This window comes from Prionailurus viverrinus, chromosome D1, assembly GCF_022837055.1.
Source record: "Prionailurus viverrinus isolate Anna chromosome D1, UM_Priviv_1.0, whole genome shotgun sequence".
In the NCBI taxonomy this organism is placed as follows: domain Eukaryota; kingdom Metazoa; phylum Chordata; class Mammalia; order Carnivora; family Felidae; genus Prionailurus; species Prionailurus viverrinus.
In genome coordinates, this window is record NC_062570.1 from 112,768,815 (window position 1) to 112,791,657 (window position 22,843).

The following is a 22,843-nucleotide window of genomic DNA, read 5'->3' on the forward strand; positions in this document are numbered from 1 at the left end:
GCCAAGGAGTCACGCGAGCGTGTACCTGCGGAGCGTGTACCTGCGTGTGCTGGGGGCGCAGGGGAAGCAAGGGCCACAGGGCCACCTCGTGGAGGATCGGTGGGGGCAGGGGAGGCGCACCGGGTAAGCATTTGATCCTCATCGTTGAGACCCTAAGGGCTCCTGGGGGAGACCGGCAGGACGCGGTGGAACTGTGTGTACGCTACGAGCGTCTCCTGCTGGGTGGGCTCTTCTGGGCCAGGGGGAAAGGCGGGGATACAGACGGCAGGGTGACGGAGGCGGACAGGATAGCCGGGGTCCAAGGGACCCAGAGGGCTCAGGACAGGACCCGGCATTGGGCTGGTAAGGCGTCCGGCGGGGATGGACCCCCGCATGCCGGCTCGGACGACAGAATCAGAAGTTCACGGCCAAAACGTGGACAGCAAGGTGTGGCCCGTCCATTGACAGAATGCTCCCTGCCAGTAGAAAGGAGACAAGGTGGAGGAGCCTCAAATCTCTTCCACTGCGTGAAAGAAACCAGACACGGAATCCGCATCCTGCATGACCCCACGAACACCGAGTGCCCACAACAGGGCGACCACAGAGACACGAGGCAGGGTAGTGGACGCAGGGGCTGGACGTGGGCGAGGACGAGCTGCGGGCAGGCGGTAAATGGGAAGATCCCCGACGCAGAGGGCGGTGACGGCTGCACGACTCAGCAAATTCCCTGAACGTCCCTGCGTGGGTATCCTTAAGAGAGGTGCCTCTTACGGCTTATAAATCGTACCTTAATAAAGTTGTTTTTTCAAGGCTAACCACTAGCTGAGAGGGGGAACAGCGGTGGGACCAGGCGTGGGGGGTTGGAGAGAGAGGAAGGGAGGGTCCCGGCACCCCCTTCAGGCAGCGTGACCTTTCAGCTGAGCAGCTGTCAAGGGGGTGCACTCCGGCCCCCGGGACAGAGGTCAGAGCTGGAGGTGCGGCCGTGGCTGTGGCCATCCGTCGCTCAGACGTGGTAACTGAGGCCCTGAGTGTGGGAAGGGCATGGAGTGAGCCCTGGGACTCCCGAGCTTCGTGTGAGAGTTAAGTAGAAGATGGGAATGTCTAGGGGAGGGGAGGGATTCCCAGCAAAGGAATCTGGTTTGGATGGGAGACAAGTCTTGACAGAGCTGATCCACTCAGGGCCAGAGTGCTGCGGAGAGCCAGGCAGGGGGATCCCCAACCCAAGCCCCCTCCGGAAAGACGGTCCTAGGACACACTTCCGTGAAGGGGACCTGGGGGGCGGCTGGCTTCCAGAAGTCCGGACCCCATGCGAGAAGACACCAGCGCTCACCTCCCGAGGGGCCAAGTGCAAGGAGTTAGCACGTGCCCAACGACGCGCTCAAAAGGAGCTCTGCAAGGTAGGAAGCCATCCCTGCCCGGATCTTCTAGAACCTTCCATCACGATGGACGGTCTCTGTAGAAAGAGAGGCCAGTAGGGAGCACTAGGGGCTCAGAAATTGCCAAGACGGGTGAAGAAGCCCTAACATTCAAAATCACAGGAACCTCAGATACGAAAAGCAAATGCAGTGGTGTCTCTGCGAGAAAAGGTAAGGAAGGGATTAAAACCTGGGGAAGGTGGGACCTCGCTGCTCCGGGAGTTCTGTTTTGACCCTCAGTGTTACGCAGAAGGGCCAAGGTCGCTTGGAAACCAAACAGTCCATTTGGAAGCAAGTGATAGACGGTGGAGAGTCCCGGTCAGCCGATGTGTGCGGTGGGGAGGCAGGAGCCACGAAGACGCGACGGGCTGCTGCTTTGGTGGACGAGGTTCGAGTGACTGACCGTGGGGGAGACAGAGAGACAGGATGGATGGATGGGTGGCGCCGAAGTGTCTTCCAGGGGGTCAGGACCACGGCCGAGATGGTTTTTCCTACGCGAAACACCAAAGCTGGGCACACTTACATAATAAATGGAAGCATCTACAAAGCGGAAAAGGAGAGATGCGTTTTCCCGCAGCTTCTGCCAGGAGGCGGCCAGTCCCTGCGCCTCCATGGACCCGTTCAGACGGGCGGTGGTGACGGACACGTGGGCTGGCAGCCTCCACGGAGTGACTCGGGGTCGAACCCCGAGGTGGCGCTGGGCACACCCGAGGAAAGTGCCACACGGCCCGGCCCCGAGCTCCTCCTCGTGACGGGCCACTCGGTGCGTGGCAGAAACCGGACCGCCGTGCGCTCGGGGCCAGCTCTGCTCCCGCCTCCAAACCCACCTTCCCCGAAACTATAAATCACAGAAGGACTGCAGTTCGTGCTGTTTGGGGCCGGGTTTGCTGACGGGTGTAGCCTTGGGGCCCACAGTGAGCCCCCCGTGCGTGTGCAGCGGCCTGGAGCAAAGGGACCCTGGTCACCGCGCCCCAGGCCCACCCGGACTGTGCGCCTCGCTCCAGGGGGCCTGGGGAGGGCTCCTGAAGGCAGGTGAGCCCTGCCGGGGGCTCCCGCTCAGAGGCGGGGAACGTCATCCCACTGGGGGGGGAGACCTAGGACCACAGTCACTCTGGCAGAAGAGACAGGTCCAGACGTCCCTGGGGCGGAAGAGGGACAGCCTCACAGCTCCTGGAGACACCACCTCCCCTCGGGTGGGCAGGCACAGGGGTGACAAACCGGCCATGGCAACTCACACGGCTCCGCCGGGCAGGATTCCAGGGTCCGGCTCACGTCCCCTGTGCAGGACCCGGCCTGGCACGGTCTACACACGGGAACAATGGCTGCTTTGTTGCTGGAGCTCACACCCGTGGGAGTTGTGCGCTCAGCCTCCAGGGGCTTTGTTTGCCGAGAACAAAGTGAAGACAGGTGATCTTTAGAAGGTTCCGGAAACAATCATACTCTTGGGAGTAGAGACGGAACCCTGGCGGACCTTTGTAACTGCGGGCCTGGAGAGTAGATGTCTCTCCATCAGTAATTCTTGACGGGTTCCCGAAGCCGCTGGCAGAGCAGTCAGAATCCCGGGGTGGGGGGGAGGAGTGGTGGGGGGCAGAAGTCCCCCACGCCACCCGCCAGGAAGAGGTCATGGCAGGCAGAGGCGGGACTCGGGCTTCCAGGCAGGCTCCCACTGCCCTGTGTCCGCCTGACCCGGCGTCGTGTTGACCTCTTCAATCTCCCACACCCTTGCTCACTATCCGTGGAGCGTCTCAACAGCCGTGGACTCTCTCTCCGTTGCCACCAGTGACGGCCTCCCAGGTGTAGACACTGCCAACTTTGACCAAGGAGACCGATCAAGGTAACAGAAGTTTAAAGGGCATTTGCTGTCGCCTGGTCCCGGCTGCACGGCCAGCCTGCACAGCCCCAGCTCGAGACCTTTGGTGCTGTGCCCCAAAACACGGGCGGACGGTGGGGGATGTGACCCCGAGTGTCTCAGACGCACCCGACCCCATGCCATGCTTTCTGCAAGGCTGCCCGCTGGCCACAGCAAACACCAGCTTCTGGCAGGTTTGGAGGCTGCAGGCCGTTGTGTCCCAGGCCACCTGCTACTCACCTGTCAACTGGGACCAGGAGGGCGTCACGGGGCCTTGGGGCATGGGTGACATCCCGTCACTTCGTCCCATGCTGGTTACACACTGTGCTCACTTTGTGTGTTTAGTAAGTACGTCAACAACACAGCCCATGTCAGGTTGTTACACAAACTAACTGAAATAACACACATCATGTGAACCGTTGGGGCTTCATCAAGATAAAAAAAGCTTCTGCACAGCGAAGGAAACACTCAACGAAACTAAAAGGCAACCGACGGAACGGGAGAAGATATTGGCCAACGACATATCTTTTTCTTAAGGTCTATTTTTGAGAGACAGAGAGAGACAGAGCACAAGCAGGGGAGGGGCAGAGCGAGAGGGAGACACGGAATCCGAAGCAGGCGCCAGGCTCCGAGCTGTCCGCACAGAGCCCGACGTGGAGCTCGAACCCACAAACTGTGAGATCATGACCTGAGCCAAAGTCAGATGCTTAACCGACTGAGCCACCCAGGCGCCCCTGCAAACGACATCTCAGATAAAGGGTCAGTATCCAAAATCAATAAAGAATGCATCAAACTCAACACCCCAAAAACAATCCAGTGAAGAAATGGTTAGAAGACATGAGTAGGCACTTCTCCATAGAAGACCTCCAGATGGCCAACTGACACACGAAAACATGCTCCACGTCACTCATCATCTGGGAAATGCAAATCAAAACCACAGTGAGACAACACCTGCCACCGGTCAGAATGGCTCCCATGAGCAACTCGGGCAACGACAGGTGTTGGCGAGGACGCGGAGAGAGAGGGTCTCTTTTGCACTGCTGGTGGGAAGGCAAGCTGGTGCAGCCACGCTGGAAAACAGTGTGGAGGGTCCTCAAAAAATTAGAAATAGAACTACCGTACGACCCAGCAATCGCACTACAAGGGATACAGGTGTGCTGTTTCGAAGGGGCACATGCACCCCGGTGTTTACAGCAGCACTACCGACAACAGCCAAAGGATGGAAAGAGCCCCAGTGTCCGCAGACCGATGAATGAATAAAGATGTGGTTTATACACACAGTAGAATATTACTTGGCTATAAAAAAGAAGGAAATGCCGCCATTTGCCACCACGTGGACGGAACGAGAGTTTCTTACACTAAGCGAAATAACCGACCCAAGAAAGACAAGTACCGTAGGACTTCACTCATACGCGGAATTGAAGAAACAAAACAGAGGAACAGGAGGGCAGGGAGCGAGAGAAGAAAAGGAAACAAACCTCAAGAGACTCTTCATGACAGAGAACAAACTGAGGGTTGGTGGAGGGAGGTGGGGGGGGGGGGGCTAGACGGGGGAGGGGCGTTAAGGACGGCACGTGCGCTGAGCACTGGGTGTTGCACATAAGGGGCGAGTCACTGAATTCTGCTCCTGAGACCAACATCGGGCTGTAGGTCAACTAACTAAAATTTCAATAATAACGAAAAAAGGACGGGACAAAATTGTGCACACAAATTTAATAAGCAGCATCGTGACAGGAAAACAAAAAGACCTTAATACACTGGCCCACGGTGCCGTTACGGGACCCGGGGTTTCCCCCCGAGGGAATGCGTCTGCAGGACATTGGGCATCAGGATGGGAGGGAGCTGAGGACGGTTCACCCACACGCAACCAGAACACCAGAAAGACAGCAAGTTTCTGCCAAAGTGGACACGCCAGGCAGAGGCAGCCCGGAGACAGCAAAGACATGCCACAGAGGAGACAAGGAAAGTAGGCGGGAAGGCACGCGGGAATCAGACACGCATTCATCCAGAGTGAGCACGCCCCAATTAAAAGAAGGAAGACCTACAAAGGGCAAAGAAGAAGCCAGAAAACCTAGTAAAAACACCAACAGCTGAAAAGAATAGCTTTCAAGATGGGCCCACGCAGGGCTGCGAAATCAAACGGAAATCCGAAATCACACGACCACATTCAATCAGGGATCGCAGAACAGAGTGGGTCCAAGTGGAAACACCATAAAGGAGGACCCGAGAGAATCGCAGAGGACAAGGAGGCACCAGCGATGAAGGCCGTCAGAGAAAAGGCAGACGGAGAAACCCAGGTGACGGCGATGCTGTCCAAGAAACACAGAGCCCAACCGGCAACGCGGAAACCCAGACGGCGTGTAAGAAAACCTCACAGAAACGAGGGGCAAACAGAATCTGCAGGTGGGAAGCTTTTCCGGGAGAAACAGAACGGCCGGCACCAAACGCTTCCCGTATGGGAACCGAGGCCACTTCGTTAGGGAGCCGGTTAAAGAAGGAAAAACTCAGGTCACCGACGGGACGCAGCCGAGCGACGTCCCCGAAGCTGTGGGGTGAGGTGGGAAGGAGTCCTGCCTCCGACGGCGCACGGAGAAATCGACACGAAAACCACAGGGACACACGCACAGTCGATTCTCCTTATTCGCGGATTCCACATTTGGGGGTCTGCCCGCTCGCTAACGTTCGTCTGTGTCCCCAAGTCAGCATCCGTGGCTCTTCCGTGACCACTTACGGAGCGGCCAAGCGTTTGTGGCGTCCGATCTGCACGCTCCGGGCAAGGTAGAGCGAGACGGCGACAGGCTTTTTGGTTCATTCAGCTCATCCTGCGCCCTGCACGCCAGGGTCCTTCTGGGCTCTGCTCAGGGCCCGTTTTTGTGCTCCTGCTGGTGATTTTGTGGTTTCCCACGGTCGGAGGCACAGTGCAGAGATGGTGCCACGCGGTCTAAGCACAGGACGGCCACGTGCACCGTGTGCTTCTCCCCTGTGGCACGAGCTCCGTCCAGGCGTGAGCGGTGGCACTGTCGGTGTTCAGGGTTCATGAGTCAAGGGCGTGTATTAAATAAAACGTCTTCACACACGAATACACATGAGCAAGGCTACGTTCGGACCTGTGGACGCAAACGTGGGGACCGCGGGCCTGCAGGAAGCCAGCGCCCCCTACAGCAGCACCTCAGGGCTCGCTGCTTCGAGGGGACGTTAGAGCCCAGGACTGCCGCAGACCGACAGCACGGCCACCGAGGAAGCAGGGCCACAGGAACGTTTCCTGAAAGGCACCACTGGACAGTTACGTCCCTCCAGTTAAGAGGAGAATAAAATAAACAGAACCACAAACAGAAACAGCTGGCTGGTGCTCCCCCTGGAAGCCAGACCAGACCAGGAGGCTCCTGAGCTCTGAAGCGGGACGGCGGGATGGACGGTGACAGTGAGCAGACAGGTCTGCACCCACGAGACTCGGGAGGTGGGGGAGCAGAGGGGGGTGCGTGTGCGTGCGTGTGTGCATGTGCCCGTATGTGTGCCTGCGTGTGCATGTGTGTGTATGAGAGCACGTGTGGGTGCGTGTGTGTGCACGTGTACATGAGCGTGCATGTGTGTGCCTGTGTGTGTGCCTTACACGTGTGGCTGTGTGCACGTGTGTGCGTGTGCATGCATGTGTGCCTGTACATGTGTGCCTTGTGTGTGCATGAGTGTGCACGGCTGCATGAGTGGGCGTGTGTGTGGGTGTGTGCACATGTGCATCCGTGTGAATATGTACGTGTGCGTGTGTGTGCATGTGTGTGCACATGTACATGAGTGTGCATGTGTGTGCCTGTACGTGTGTGTGTGCATGTGCATGAGCGTATGTGTGACTGTAGATGTGTACTTGTGTGTGCGTGAGTGTGCACATGTGTGCATGGCTGCATGAGTGGGCGTGTGTGTGTGTGTGCACATGTGCATCCATGTGAACATGTACCTGTGCATGTGCACGTACATGCATGTGCCTGTACGTGTGTGTGCGTGTGCATGAGTGTATGTGTGCCTGTACATGTGTATTTGTGTGTGCGTGAGTGTGCACATGTGTGCACGGCTGCATGAGTGGGCATGTGTGGGTGTGTGCACATGTGCATACGTGTGAACATATACCTGTGCGTGTGTGTGCATGTGTGTGCACGTGTACATGAGTGTGCATGTGTGTGCCTGTACGTGTGTGTGTGCATGTGCGTGTGCATGAGCGTATGTGTGCCTGTACATGTGTACTTGTGTGTGCGTGAGTTTGCACATGTGTGCACGGCTGCATGAGGGGGCGTGTGTGCGTGTGGGTGTGTGCACATGTGCATACGTGTGAACATGTGCCTGTGTGTGTGTGTACGTGAGTGTGCATGTGTGTGCCTGTACATGTGTGTGCATGTGCATGAGTGCGTGTGTGCCTGTACATGTATACTTGTGTGTGCATGAGTGTGCATGTGTGCACATGTGTGTCAGTGAGCGTGCGCATGTGTGTGCGTGTGCACACCTGTACAACCAGCTCCCCGTTTGTCACAACACCGACCTCTTCCTTCCTAGGCTCAGAGCCAAAGTCCGTTTCCCAGCCTCCCTTGCAGTCAGATGCAGCCTCCGAGGAACCGGGACGGTCGGGGAAGTGACGTGTCCCAGTTCTCTACGCCCTCACCCTCTGGGCAGGTCAGGGGACCCGGGGAGGGCTCCAGAGCCCCGGGGCAGCCCAGCCACTGAGCGGAAGGGGTCTGGGTCCCTGGACGACTGTGTGGAACAGAATCTCTGTGTCCTCGTCCCTGTCGGTCCAGCGGGCTGGTTTGAGAGAAAGAAGTCCAGCGTCTCTGTGTTAAGCACCTGATGTCTGGAAGTCTGTTTACCGCTCCAATTAGCTTAATTTACCCCAACGAGATGAGAGCGTGCCAAGTTCCTTATGGTCGGAGAAAAGGAGGGGAAAACCGTAATCAGGGACAACAACGAAACCTCCAGCCTTCCAGCGTTTCATAATTGTTTACGTTTACGGATTGATTTGGAAAGAGTCTCCTCCAGCCCAGGAATCGCTCAAGTTCAGCGTTTCCTTCACTGTCTTTTTCTCCTCTGATGTTAACATAAAACCACGCGATGTTGGTTTGCCAGCGGCCCGTGTTCCCCGACCCGCTTCCGTCCGTACGCACAGACCCCGTCACCTGTCACCTTCCGGAGAGTCGCGTGCAGGATGTGACCCAAGGCTCGCTGCAGCCGCTCTGGGGCTGGTGTGCGTGCTTTCCCAACACCTGACGTCTTCATAAGGAGTAACTTTTGTAAGAGATGGTAAACGACGCGGAAGACGGAACGCCTCAACGCCGTCCTGCCCTCCTGAAAGCCACACCTGTGTTGCCAGGCGGCCCGCGGGATCCGCTCTGGAGCATCTTCCGGAAGGTGCAGCATCCGGCTGACCCCGCTCGTGGGCGACAGGTCCGCAGGACGCACCTCAGCACCCCCAGGCCTCGCTCTGGAGAGGACAGTGTCCTGCTGGAGCCGCTCCCCCCAGACAAGGGGAGACCCCGCGCTCCGAGGTACCGAGCCAACGTAGCAGACCCCACGGTGCCGGGCGGCGGGGGCCTGACGTGCGCAAAGCGGGGGGACACCGGCCACTTCCTCTGATCCTGAGAGGACCCCCTCCCCACCGCGGCCTCAGCCCAGGGACTCTGCTCTTTAGCACAAAGCGTGGACGCAGAGCTCCGGGCCCGCCCCCCCGAGCCCCCCGCAGGCCGTCCACACCACCTGCTGCTCCCACTGCCTTCAACCTGAAGCGCGCAGGGTCCACACCCGCACACGACTGACAGAGACGAGGAAAACAGAGAGCATGAGATGACCCACATCTCACCCGGGTGCCCCCTGAGTCCCACCCCAAAGGGGAGCCCAGGGGAGAAAGGGCTGTGCTCAGAGACCATGTCACCTGACGCACGGATACAAGAGAACTGTCGCCACTGGGTGTACCTGCTCGGCCTGGCCGTGGGTCTGCCAGCCTCTGACCGCCTCGCTTGGTGTCACCGTGTGCCCCAGACTCCGCCCGGCCCAGCCTGACGGGTCCCCCGCACCCCACACCCCACACCCCAACCCGGGGGTGCTCGCGGTCTCGGGTGACATATTCCACCTCCCCCACGGCACCAGCGCCTCACACAGCGGCTCCGACAACCCCAGCCCCGCCCGTGTCCCCACGAGCCGACCCTCCAGGCAGCGGCCACACAGGCAGGCCCACCAGCAAGGGCCCACGGGAACCAAACGAGTGCAAGGCAGGGCACACGCCGGGGCCGGGGCCAACGAGAAGCCCCGAGGGCTACCGGGGCCGCCCCAGGTATGGGGCCCAGACCCTGAGGGACAATTGGGAGTCGGCAGTGGGCGGCACAGGGAGGGGCAGGCCGGACAGAGCTTGCACAGCCTGGCAAGCGAGAAGGAGCACGGGACCCCGGGGGCCGTGCCGCACTGAGCACAGAGCAGCGGAGGAAGAGGCAGGGCCCCCTCGGGTGCCGGAGGCCCCGCCTGCCCACGCGTCCACCGTGTGCATTTCCTCGGCAAGGCTGGCCCCCGTGCCCTCGAGGCCTGGGCTCCCCCGCCCCCGGCACACAGCAGGTGCTCAGCAAGGGCACCGAGGTGCCAGCGTGCCGGCGAAGGCAGCTGATGGGGAGGAGGGAGGGCGGAGCAGGCGCACGCCGTGTGGGACGCCACCAGGACAGGCCGTGCAGAGGCCACCCGCAGGCACGCTTGGCATTGACCGAAACGAGCAACGGGGCCTACCGTCTGCTGCAGGTCCTGGATGAGGATACGGATCACCACCGCGTGGCCCTGGCTCTCCTCCATCCTGGGGGCGCTGGGCTTCTCCGCTGTGGCCCGGATGGTGTCATAGATGGTTTCTTCTTTGGAGCTGTCCGACTCCGACCCCACGGAGTAGTCGGAGAAGCTCTGGGCCATCTCGTCCTCGCTGGACGTCGGGCTACGTGGCATGGCTGCGCTGCGTCTGTGAGGAGCGGGGAGAAGGAGAACAAGGAGGCAACGTGAAAACAGGCAAACCCCAGCGCTCGCGGAGGCCGGCGTCCCGGGTTCACGCCCCTGCACGGGCGGCCGGGCCACCGTTGAGTGATGCACAGACCTCCGAAGGCGGGGAGAACTCGGCACCCCCAGTGCTCTCCGGAACCCCGGGCCAGGAGGCGGCCAGGAGCCGCGTGGGGGCCCACGGGCTCTGCCCAGAGCTGGGAAACCCGGCACACGGAGGGAGCCCTAACTAGCGGTGGCCATGACCAAAGCTCACGGGGACTAACCGAGGAGCCCCGGGGGCAGCTGGAAGCCTCCCAAGGTAAGGAAGAAAAACTCTCTTTTGTCTTTCTATCAGGACAGGGCAGCAGGAGAGGAAGAAACGCAGGCTCGGGTCACAAAGGTACCAAGTTCATGTCGTAATAACCCCTCTGCTTCAAACACAGAGCAACGATAGGTAACATGCAAAAACAGAACAGAAAGGCAAGGCCAGGCTCAGAGGGGAGTTCGTCCCGCGCCCAGGACCCTGGCAGAGCTGAAGTCGTGAGCAGGCTGATGCGGGGAGACCCGGGGGTCCCCAAAAGTCTGTGGCAGCTGGAAGTACAGCCTTTGTGCCACCAAGCAGAGGCTCCCCAGCAAAGACCGGGTCGGGGCACCGGCAAAGACCACGGCCGCTGAAGGGCAGAGAAGGATGTAGACGTAATTCTGGGAGCAGGCTGCCAAATGACGCCCCCATCCCTGTGGGCAGGGCTCCGGAGAGGTGAGGACAAAAGCCGGGGGGAACCGGGGGGTGCCGTGCCAAAGCAGCCAACACCACTTGTACGTGAACTCTGTGAAGGAGGTCAAGTCCCTGTGCACACGGAACGTGGGCAGGTTGTTCCCTGCAAAATCGGGGCTGTCCTGGGAGCACCCAGGGACGTAGGCCACCCTGACCGTTCAGGGATGGCCTGGTTAAGTCCTGGTGTCTTCCCGCGGAGGGCACAGCTGTGAGCATGAAGGGCCCCCCCCCCCACACATGAGGACCCCACACCAAATACCCAGCCATTTGCAGGAGGGAGGGGGACAGAGCAGCACGCCTGCCATCTGGCCCAGGCTCCAGGCCCGGCAGGTGCTGGGGTGCGTGGCCCCCGCTCTCGTGTTTCGTGACCCCGGGAGGCTCAGGAAAGCCCCAGGTGGGGCACAGATCACCCAGCGTCAGCTCTGTGTTCATCGTGGGAAAACCGGCTCGCACTGTTTACTTCCAGAGTTCGTTTAACGACAGCAAACACCCTGTGGAAGGTTCCACTGCTCTGCCCGTGGGGTCAGTCCTGGGGCGCAGGCGGCCACCAGGGGCGCCGCCCCCAAGACTTTCCCAGGGTCACCAGACACCCAGGTACACAGGAAGCCCAACAAAGCAAAGGAGCCCCTCCAGAAATGCACCCCCTCGCCAGGGGAATGGAGAGGCCCTGACCAGGGTCAAGGGCTCCTTACTGCCCAGCGGGTCTGCACCGTCCTTGGGGAAGGGGCCACCATCGCATGGCCAACAGACCCTATTTTGTTTGGCCTGCGCGGGGCTTTAAATGTTTGCAAACCTAAGGATTTCATACGAGAAGCCAGATTTCTGGTTTGTGGTGACCATCAGGAGGCTCAGGCGATGCTGGGGACGGCTGCGCCCCTGGGGGCTCTCCAGCTCTGCCCCGGGCTCTCCTGGTTGGTGGCAGTTACCTTCCTGCCCTCGCACCACGAGTGCGAGAGAGAGTCCGACCAGAGTCATCTCTCCCTAGACCACCCACGGAGGGTCACCAGGCCAGTGACACGATCGCCCAAATCACCCAGGAGGATCCTTAGTTTTCGGTTAAAATCCCCAAAGTTAATGCCAGTGTGATTCCGAATTAAAACGTCAGAGCCGATGGGTCTTTTCTGTGGTCACTGCCAGACGTCTCTGTGATTCGAGCTTCCCGTTCCCCCATCCAGAGGACTGCAAAATCTGGTCAGAGGCAAGAGGGCTGTGGCCGGGGACAGGACCTGGGTGTCCCTGGCTCCAGCCTAGCAGGGTCCCCAGCAGCCCGGCCAAACTGCAATCACCATCTCCCCAGGCAAGAAAGAAGCGCCTAACGTAACTGCACAGAATACCCTACGCACGGCCTTTGTGATACAGAATAGTCACAACGAGGGTGCAGAAATCATACGATAACGTACAGTTATTTCCACATCGCGTGCCAGTAATCATAACGTTATAATAAGTAACATAAACGTTCGCTTGTAAAGACGTCGTATAGTTGCACACACATCACCACTTGCAACTATGTCCCAGGTTCCGGCGACGTGTTTCCTCTAGAAAAGCCGCTCTTCGTCCCGGCTGCAGAGAAGTCACCCGGAGGAGTTTCAGAACAAGAGAAGCACCAGAATTTCTGGGTGCATCGGTTGGGACGCGGTCTCGGCAGCTCCCCAGGGGACCGTGGCCGCACCTAAAAGAGCTCTGTGGGGCCACAGGGGCGCAGACGCAAACCTGCCTTTTCCCGGGGGTGAGGGACAGCGGGGAGGCGCGGCGTTCGCAGGCTCAGCCGTCAGAGCGGACACAGCCGACGGGTCCGTACGTCACTCGGGGCTCCCGGGGGGGGGGGGGCCGCTTCCTGCCCTGACGGGGGTCCGATAAAGAACCACGTCATCCCCTCCTCACCGCGTGCCTGTGCTGCTTCCGGACCCTGCAGGGACCAAGAGACACAGAGAGGACACAGCGAAGGTGGCCTCCCACTCACAGGACAGCAGGGCATCCCTGTCTGATGGGCAGGGACGCCGTCAGGTTTATGGGAAGCCAGGCCCAGGTGGAAGTGAAGGGGGATGTCCCAGGCCCACCGGGCCCACCAGCTCTCCCCACAAAGGATGGGTGCTGGCCCCTGGGGGCTCGCAGTTGGGCCTCGAGGGTCAGCATCCGCAAGACGGGCAGGCGGACAGCCCCCAGCAGAAGCGGGCACAGTGCACGCCCGTCTGAGACGGTTCAAGGGCCGAGTTACTTCCGCGGGGGGCTCACGCAGGATCCCAGCCCCGCTTCCTGAGGTGGCGGCCAGGGCACTGCTCCCCATCTACGCCCACCCTGGCTCCCTTCCTCGAAAGCCCTCCGCAGCCTCGATGTGAGCTGCTCCCCAGGGTCACCTTGCTCGGGCGACACTTCAGCATCCGTGTGCACGGGGGGTCTGTTTATTCGCCGCCACCCCCCGCAGCAGTGGGACACCGTGGGCCCTCAGCAGACAGGGAGAGGTGGGCACAGGGGCCGAAGCACAGGCGCCGAGGTGGCCGGATGGCACGGTGAGCTCGGCCGCGGCTGGCGGGCAGGCAGTTTCACGGGGGACAGATTCGGGCACACACTCGGCCAGGACACTCGTGGGGAATTCAGCGTCCCTAGCGGTCACTTTACCAGCCCCGCAACACGTCTGCAGCTGGACCCACCGGGCCGGTGACCGTCAGGGACACGCAGGTCTGAGCCGTCGGGAAATGCGCACAACCCCCGCGGGGGTTTACTCTCCAGAAAATTAAAGAAGGCGGGACGGGACTCGACGGTGCTCACACCAACTGGAGTCAAACTCGACTCCAGAAACAGAACCGACAGCCAGAAGAGGAAGAGGCTCCTGTGACCCACGGACCTCCGCACGCGGCCCCCGCACGAGGGCGCGTCACACTGGCCCAGGGTGACACCCGCGAACAGACGCGCCTGCCACCAAAGTGCGGGAGCAGGAGGCCCCACTGGGCGGGTCTGAAGAGGAAAAGGCCTGCACCCTGGACCTTCGGAGGACGGCCCCGGAGCTCGGGGCGCAGACCTGAGCACAAGGTCCTGACCTGAAACGGGGCTTGAGCCACGAGACGGGCAGGCCCATGGGAAAGGCAAAGCCCTGGGAAAACATTTAATTATTAACTCCCGGGAGGACGGCCAGGTGGCAGAGAAGGCGCCCGGCCACATTTCATCTCGGATCAACAATAAATACGTCTTACTGGACGTATTTCCCGAACATCGCGTGGGACGCGCTGCCACGGAAAACTATGTTCGTCTTTATTCTTTGTTCGTCTGCAATTCAAACAGAACTGGGCGTCCTGCATTTTATCCGGCAACACCGTGGGGGTCAGAGGGGCCACGGGGGTTCTTCACCCCACAGTGTGGTGGGCAGGGCAGGCTCCGAAAGCCGCAATGCCACGGAACCCAGCCTCGCTTGGGAAGTCAGTGCCGGACTGGGGGAGGAAAGGTTGCCCCCGCCACCCCTGGGCAAGCGTTTCGGCACACCGACCTCTGGGGCGGCTATAAAAACACAGGTCAGTAACGTGCACTGACCCCCAGAACGTGTTTCTCTCACCCACCCCCCTGGGGAGCCTAACAAGGAAAAACGGGGGTGCCTGGGGTGGCTCAGCCAATTAAAGCATCCGACTTTGGCTCAGGTCACGATCTCACAGTTTGTGGGTTCAAGCCCTGTGTCGGGCTCTGTGCTGACAGTCAGAGCCTGGAGCCTGCTGCAGATTCTGAGTCTCCCCCTTCTCTGCCCCTCCCCTGCTCACGCTCTGTCCTCTCTCTCTCTCAAAAATAAAGATTAAAAGGCGGGGCGCCTGGGTGGCTCAGTCGGTTAAGCGTCCGACTTCGGCTCAGGTCACGATCTCGCGGTCTGTGAGTTTGAGCCCCGCATCGGGCTCTGTGCTGACCGGTCAGAGCCTGGAGCCTGTTTCAGATTCTGTGTCTCCCTCTCTCTGACCCTCCCTCCCCCGTTCATGGTCTGTCTCTCTCTGTCTCAAAAATAAATAAACGTGGGGTGCCTGGGTGGCGCAGTCGGTTAAGCGTCCGACTTCAGCCAGGTCACGATCTCGCGGTCCGTGAGTTCGAGCCCCACGTCGGGCTCTGGGCTGATGGCTCAGAGCCTGGAGCCTGTTTCCGAGTCTGTGTCTCCCTCTCTCTCTGACCCTCCCCCGTTCATGCTCTCTCTCTGTCCCAAAAATAAAATAAAACGTTGAAAAAAAAAAATTAAAAAAAAAAAAATAAAAAAATAAAAAAATAAATAAATAAACGTTAAAAAAAATTTTTAAAAAAAGATTAAAAATAAGAAGAAAACACAAAGCACCCTATATACGTGACAAGCTGGCAGCAGGATTTTGTGATTCCACCTTTACCTCGCTCAAATGCATAAAGTTCACTCATCCTCAAGGCAGGGAGACCCCCAGGGGGCTGCACGGGGACCGTGCACAGACGTGGACACACAGGGTCACCGTCATGGCTGCAGGAATTGGCACCAAATGCTGGGGACACCCAGGCTGCCACGCGCATGGTTTGGAACCGCCCGCCAGTTGGCGTGAGCTCTGGGCTGCAGGGAGTGGGGAGCCGGGGGCAGGGGGGCAGAGGGGCGGGGAAGAGCAGCCGGAAAGGCCAGGGGAAAGAATCAGCCACCTACCCAGGTTATCTTGGCATTTGTGGAACCAGCCTCCCGAGTAACGTCTCTGTTCCCATCCCCACCGTGTCTGTGGATAAACGACGTCTGTCCTCTCCGTCCCGACACCTGTTGGTGCCACGTCATCCACCCGAGCTCCCTCCCTGGTTCCCCGAGTCCTTTCATCAATCCAGCCTAGGTCAGGCCAGCAGACGGCTGTGGCCGTAATGACACACGTAACCACGTGCGCGACCACAGCTCACGCTGTGGACGGGATAGAACTCGGCTGAGCTACCTGATTCTCTCACGTAAATCCAGAAAAGTGGAATCGTATGTGAACGTATGGCAAAATCTTCAAATGTTTTTATGAAATAAGTAAACTTTTTTTTTAAAGGCCTAAGTAATGAACACCGAACGGATTATGCTTTGATGCAATATTTGGGGCACCCGTGGGGCTCAGTCGGTTCACCGTCGGGCTCTTGGTTTCAGCTCCGGTCATGATCTCGCCATTCGTCAGCTGGAGCGCCATGACGGGCTCTGCGTGGACAGCACGAAGCCTGCGTGAGATTCTCTCTCTCTCTCCTCTCTCCCTGCCCCTGCCCCTCCCCCCCACACACAAAATAAATAAATAAATATTTACAAAATAAATAATTGGGGCCTCTGGGTGGCTCCGTCAGTTAAGCGTCCGACTTCGGCTCAGGTCATGATCTCATGGTTCGTGGGTTCGAGCCCCGCGTTGGGCTTCATGCTGACAGCTCGGAGCCTGGAGCCTGCTTCGGACTCTGTGTTTCCCTCTCTCTCTGCCCCTCCCCTACTCACACTGTGTGTGTGTGTGTGTGTGTGTGTGTGTGCATGTGTCTCTCAAAAATAAATAATAACCTTAAAAAATTAACAATTAAAAAAATAATAAATAACTTACTATGTTCTCCTACCTTTCTGTATGGTTACAATGTTTTTAATTAACAGTGGCTGTAAAAATCCAATGACTATAACCCAGGATCTGCCTCCTAGTGGTTTTTTGGACACAAGTCCCTGATCAATCAAGTCTACTCCAGATTCTGAAAGGAGACGCATGGGTGAGGCCGAGGGGCGCCCAGTGTGGTCCGGGCACAGCTGATGCTTCTGGAAGGGCCGAGGCGCACCGACCCCAAGCGCCACACCCTCGCAAGAGTGTGGTAGGCAGGAGGGTATCATTACGGCTCCTACTCAGATAAGGGCAGCCAGGAAGGGACCTGCCCCGGCCCCAGCCCCTCGTGATGCCAGCAGGGAGGGCGCCTCAGCTGGACGGCCCAGACGGGACGGGTGGGTTCCAGATGTGCCCTTGGAGCCGCTCCCAGGAAACCCCCAAGACAACCTGCCCTGGGCACCAAGGAGCTTCGAGCCTGAACTGCCCACGAGAAGGGGAGGGAGGTGTGCGGCCCCGGAAGGGGAAAGCGGGTCGATTCCCCCCGGTCTGGGCACCAAAGCACGCCCCTCGTCCACACAGCAGCTGATGAACACCAGCAGGCGGGATGCAGAATGTTGGCATTTATGGATATATTTGTATATGTTTTTAAAGCGTGGACCTTAATGTTTACAGCAGTCGTAGGCTTATAGGAGGCTGGGCCGCCAGGACAGACTTCCCACAGGCTCCCTCTGGCCCCGCTCCGTTTTAACAAATGCATTATTGTTCACGTCCTTCCTCAGGCAAGCTTCCCGCTTTCTCCCTTGGACCCTGACCCACCAGGGAAAAGTTCAGCTGGTTCCTCGTCTCCGGCTCTCACGAACTAGCTGCCCTCGGGCTCCGAGATGAAACGCAAAATCACACTATGGTTGCACGGCCCGGGCGGGCAGGGCATTCCGGACTCAGGAGTGGGTCCCAGCCCCACTGTCCTAGCTGGCCTGCCCCTGCCGGGCTCTGGCCCCTGTGCTGGGAATGCCCGGAGAAGGCGGCACGGCCTGAGTCCTCCTGCCCGATGCACGCTGACCTACCACCGAGGGAGCATCGGCCAAGGTCCCCCCCCGCCCCCCACCCCCGCCCGCGGGGTTGGGAGGGAGGCCGGCTTCCCCAAGTGGCTCCAGCTGGGGCAGCGCTGTCTGTGGGGCCTTGCACAGGGCGGACACACCTTCCAGACGATGGGTTCCCAGCGGCCAAGTCTAATTACCGGGTCTGGGAACCGGGCGCCTCAAGCAAAATTACAGAGCTCTGAGATTTCCAGGGGGAAACAAATGTCACCGAGATCTGAAAGCTGGGATGTGTCTGTTATGAAAATGCTTTTACAATTCCCAACCCTGAGACGGGCCCTTGCCGGCTTGGGGGCTACGTGAGAGGCTCGGGACACCTGCTGTGCGGTGGGCGGGGCTGCAGCCACCCCCAGGCCTGCCGTCACCCCTGATGACAGTATTTAAGCCGAGGACGGCTTTCCTTTAATTCCTGTTATTGCCACGGCTGTGGGACTCTGCCCGTCCTCTGCACCCATGACTTTGGCCTTCCTAAGAGAGCGTCTGGAGGAAACACCTCCCCGCTCCGGGGAGTTCAGAACGGAGGTGCCAACCTCTTGGCGGGAGACGCCCTTCCAGCACCCTCTCCCCAGCACGGCCCACTGCCCCCCGCCCCCCGGTGCGGACAGTGACCCATGCAGCAGGCCCGAGAGTCCGTTCTGAGCAGCCTGTCAAACCCCACGGTGGGACCTGTGGGCCCAGAGATGTCTGTCCTCAGGCCCTTTAAGCTCAGTCTGTCCAGGGGCCCGGTCAGGGCACGGGTGACACCTCAGACCCTGTCATCTGGATCTTCTCGGGAGCAGAGACCTCTTCTCTGTGAGCAGCCACCCCCCCCCCCCGGGATGCCCTCCCCTGGCCGAGCCCACACCCGGCCCCACCCGGCTCAGGGCCCAGCACAGGCCAGGAGCCTGGAGCCTCCCCAGTGACTGCCTGCCTCAGCGAGTCACCTTCCTGTCACCGCCACTGACCCGCGTCCCCCTCCCCCTCCAGTGCCGCGGGGACGGATGGACGGACCGACGGACGGTGTGAGCAGGCGAAGTGAGACCGGCCAGCGAGGGTCCCAGCGCTTCTGGTACAAGGACATGTAACTTCCCAGTCCCCGGTTCCAGAAGGAACCACAGGCTACCTCACTTTCTCACACTTTCCTTTATTGACCTTCAAGGACACCACGTGTTTTGCAAGCGGAGGGTCCGCGACGACCCTGTGCCCAGCGAGCCTCCCGGCGCCTTTCCCCAGTACATTTGCTCATTTTCTGGGTCTGTACCACGTTTTGGTAATTCTTGCAACATGTCAAAATTTTCATTGTTATTCTGTCTGTTACAGTGATCTGTGATCAGCGATAAAGATTCAGGGAGAGCTCAGATGACGGCTAGCATTTTTTAGCAACAAAGGAAATTGTTTTAAGTTTATTTATTTTGAGAGAGGTGGGCAGAGAGAGAAGGAGAGAAGAGGATCCCAAGCAGGCTCTGCACAGTCAGCACAGAGCCCAACGCGGGGCTGGAACGCACAAACCACGAGATCATGACCTGAGCTGGAATCGGTGCTTAACTGGCTGAGCCCCCCACCCCCACAACAAAGTAGTCTTTAAAGTATGCACATTACTGGGGCGCCCGGGGGGGGGGGGAGGGGGGCTCATTCGGTTGAGCGTCCGACTTCGGCTCAGGTCATGATCTCACGGTTCGTGGGTTCGAGCCCCGCATCGGGCTCTGTGCGGACAGCTCGGAGCCTGGAGCCCGTTTTGGATTCTGGGTCTCCCTCTCTCTCTGCCCCTCCCCGCTCATGCTGTCTGTCTCTCTCAAAAATAAACATTAAGAAACAACTTTTTTAAATAAAAAAAATAAAGCATGCACATTATTTTTTTAGACATACTGCTTTGCACACTTAACAGAGGGCAGCGTAGTGCAAACCTAACATTTATACGTGCCGGGAAACTGAGCCCCTCACCTGCCCAGCTCGGCTGCGGTCTTCACTCCCTGGCGGTGGTCTGGAACCCAGCCTGGCGCATCTCCAAGGTGGGCCTGAGTTCACAACGGTGCCACGTGGTGTCTGAGGAACAGTTGGGAACATTCAACCACCCATGTGCCTCCAGAACCTGGATCCACAGAACCCTAAATACGACCCACGCAGAAGACGCTGAATCTTCCCATTGGCTACTTGTTCTGGGTTCATAAAAATAGCCCAGGAAGTTAATTTCTCAGGAGGCCGAATTTAAGTGTTGCTGTTTTCAATGATCGCCGCTTGAAATTACAAGGCTCAGGAATTATAATTTGTATTTTGCCTTTTCGTGGGTCATTTGAAATATTTCAGTAGCTGTCCTTTTTGGAATCTTACCCAAAAATGCTTAAATTTATTTTCCCTTCTGTTCTTTTGAAAACCCATCCCCATTCTGTGCGCATTAATATATTAAGTTTTTAATTATTTAGATTATGCTCTCAGCGGAACATAAATTGTGCGTAGCAATTTCGCTAAACGGAAGGCAGGACAAATACATTTTACAGAATAGGTAAAAATTAACAACGTTGACTATTTTCCAGACGTTGCTGGATTCGGTCACATTTAGTATAATGCCAACTTCCACTCCCATGAAATGACAAATCTCCAAACACTTTTTTTTTTTTAATATTTTTAACGTTTATTCACTTTTTGAGAGACAGAGACAGAGTGTGAATAGGGCAGGAGCAGAGAGAGAAGGAAACACAGAATCCAAAGCAGGTTCCAGGCTCTGAGCTGTCAGCACAGAGCCCAACATGGGGCTTGAACTCACAAACTGTGAGATCATGACCTGAGCTGAAGTCGGATGCTTCACCGACTGAGCCACCCAGGTGGCCCTAAATCTCCAAACACTTTTAAAATTTTGTCTCTATGAAAGTTTCTCTGTGAAAACATGTTTTATCTAACAGCTTGCTAGCTGCATGTATCATTTTATTATTTTTAATGTTTATTTATATTTGAGAAAGAAGAGAGACAGAGCATGTACAGGGAAGGGGCAGAGAGAGAGGGAGACACAGAATCGGAAGGAGGCACCAGGCTCCGAGCTGTCAGCCCAGAGCCCGACGCGGGGCTCGAACTCATGAACCACGAGATCGTGACCTGAGCCAAAATCAGATGCTCAACCGACTGAGCCCCCCAGACGCCCCTGGCTGGATCATTTTAAACAGGAAGCACGTGTACTCCTGCCCCGCCCGAACATCCAGACAGGCCTGCCGAGAGGGGGGCACGACTGCTCCCCTACACTGAGCGCTCACGGCGGGGCTCAGAGGCCCCCTCCAGACCGCGATCTGACCTTCACCGTGCCGACAGTCTGCGGGAGAGCAGACGCCCCGTGAACGCCCAGGGTGTTCTGCCAGACCCAGGGTGGGGACAAGGCCCAGGGTCTTTGCCTGAAGCCGTAACAAAACGCCACCGACGGGGGGGGGGGGGGGGGGGGGCTTACACAACAGACATTCATCTTCAAGTCCGAGATCAGGGGACCAGCACGGTCCTCACGGCTTGCGAACGGCACCCTCGCTGTGTCCTCACGTGGAGGGAGGGAGCTCTGTGGCGACTCTTCTTACAAGGACACTAATCTTGCAGGATCAAGGCCCCACCCCAGTGACGATGTCATTTTGCCTACATCACCTGCTTCACTAAAGGCCCCATCTCCAATTACAGCCACATGGGGGCCCGGAATTTAGGAGGGGGGAGCATGAATATTCCGTCTACCCCGTCTATCCCAGCCGGGGAAGGCCCACCTCCACTCCCAAGGCCCCTGCCCCTCTGGGGGGCCCGGTCCGGGGCTGCAGCAGGGGGGGGGGGGACATGAGGGGACGTCCCCAGAGGGGTCCTGAGGCTCCGATGAGATAAGGAGCATCACGGGCTCAGCGCCCCCTGTGCTGTGCTGTCACCGAGAGGGGCAGATGCTTGTCGGGACTCCCAGCACAGCCGGCACACGGGACACTCCCCACCTCACATCCACGGGCACCATCGTCCGTGCCCCCCGCCGGCCGCTCCCTGACCCCACGTGGCAGGAAGGGTGCCCAGGAAAGGCCTCCACACCCAGCACGCAGAGCAGTGGCCACGGGTGCGAAGGTGTGCTCGCTCACGCAACCTTGTTGAAAAGCAGCAGGCTCCAAGCATCCTGCCCCGTGTGTCCATCGGCTTTCTCCGTACAGGGTCCTGGGAGGGCCGGACGGCGTCACACAGGACATGTGTGTTCCTGGATGCGTGCCCCACAAGCAGAGAGCCTCCCAGAAAAGCAGGGCACACGCACCCTGCAGGCGCGGGGCCGGGACGGCGGCAGGTGGCCGGGCCTCATTCTGAGCCCCGGCACCCGTGCAAAGGGAGAGCACGGTGCGTGCAGCACATTCAGGATCCTTCCCAGACGCACCTCAGGGCCGCGTCTCCGGGTGATGGAGGCTGGGAAGGGAGCGTCCTGTCCAGCACCCGACCCCCCTCGCTGTCACTTCTGAGCAGGGAGAGGCATAATCACTTGACGTGCTGGGCTCAACAGAGTCCCCCCAAAATTCACACTCATCTGCAACCTCAGAACGGGACCTTATCTGGAAACAGGGTCTGTGCAGATGTAATGAGTGAGCGAGGTCACGGCGGGGAGGGTGGCCCCCGACGCGTGATGCGTCCTTTCGAGAAAGCCACGCGGTATCGGGGCGGGGACGCTGGAGGCGGTGTCCAGCAGCCAAGGAATGCCACGGGCTGCCAGCTGTCACCATGAGCTGGAAGAGACAGGAAGGACCCTCCCCTGGAGGCTTCCGAGGGAGGACAGCCCCGCAGATGCCCCCGTTGCGGACGTCCAGCCTTCAGAACAACGAGAGAACGCATTTTTGCCGCTTTGAGCCACCAGCCCTTGGCAGCATGCTCTGACGGCCACGGGACACAAACGCACCAAGAATTTACACTCAAGGGTAGTGTCTCCAATGCTGTTCTTAACTTAGTTCTCTGTGGGCTGTATGTGCACCTACAGTCTGGTCCCGGTGCCTGTTCAGAATAAGGAAGCAATCATCGGACGCAGAATCACCAGTGACACTTACAAAAGCCCTTAGCGGCAACTGGCTCACTCGAGGCAGAGACCAGACGAGGGAAGGAGGGATACGGGCTCTGGGGGGGAATCGCACAGAATGGCCGTGCTGCTGGAGCCCCTGGGGCGGTGGACACTGAGCGCCCCCACCCCGCACCCTCTGTTCCCTCTAGTATCCCTCCTCTCCTCCTTCCTCTTCCCTGAACACCCTTCCCTGACCACCCTTTCTTTTTTTTTGAGTATTTTCTTCATG

At 58.7% G+C, this 22,843-nt stretch overlaps 1 protein-coding gene across 11 annotated transcripts in view; it reads right to left on the reverse strand.

The window, feature by feature from the left end:
* The window catches only part of SHANK2 (SH3 and multiple ankyrin repeat domains 2), a 516,273-nt gene that overhangs the window by 432,912 nt on the left and 60,518 nt on the right, over positions 1–22,843 (reverse strand). For all 11 annotated transcript variants that reach the window (XR_007156245.1, XM_047877830.1, XM_047877836.1 and 8 more), the window contains one exon: positions 9,988–10,207. Coding sequence is in view for 10 of the 11 variants with exons in the window: in XM_047877830.1 (XP_047733786.1) it covers positions 9,988–10,194 (207 nt within the window). In the remaining variant the exon portion in view is untranslated. The remainder of the gene's footprint in view (positions 1–9,987; positions 10,208–22,843) is intronic.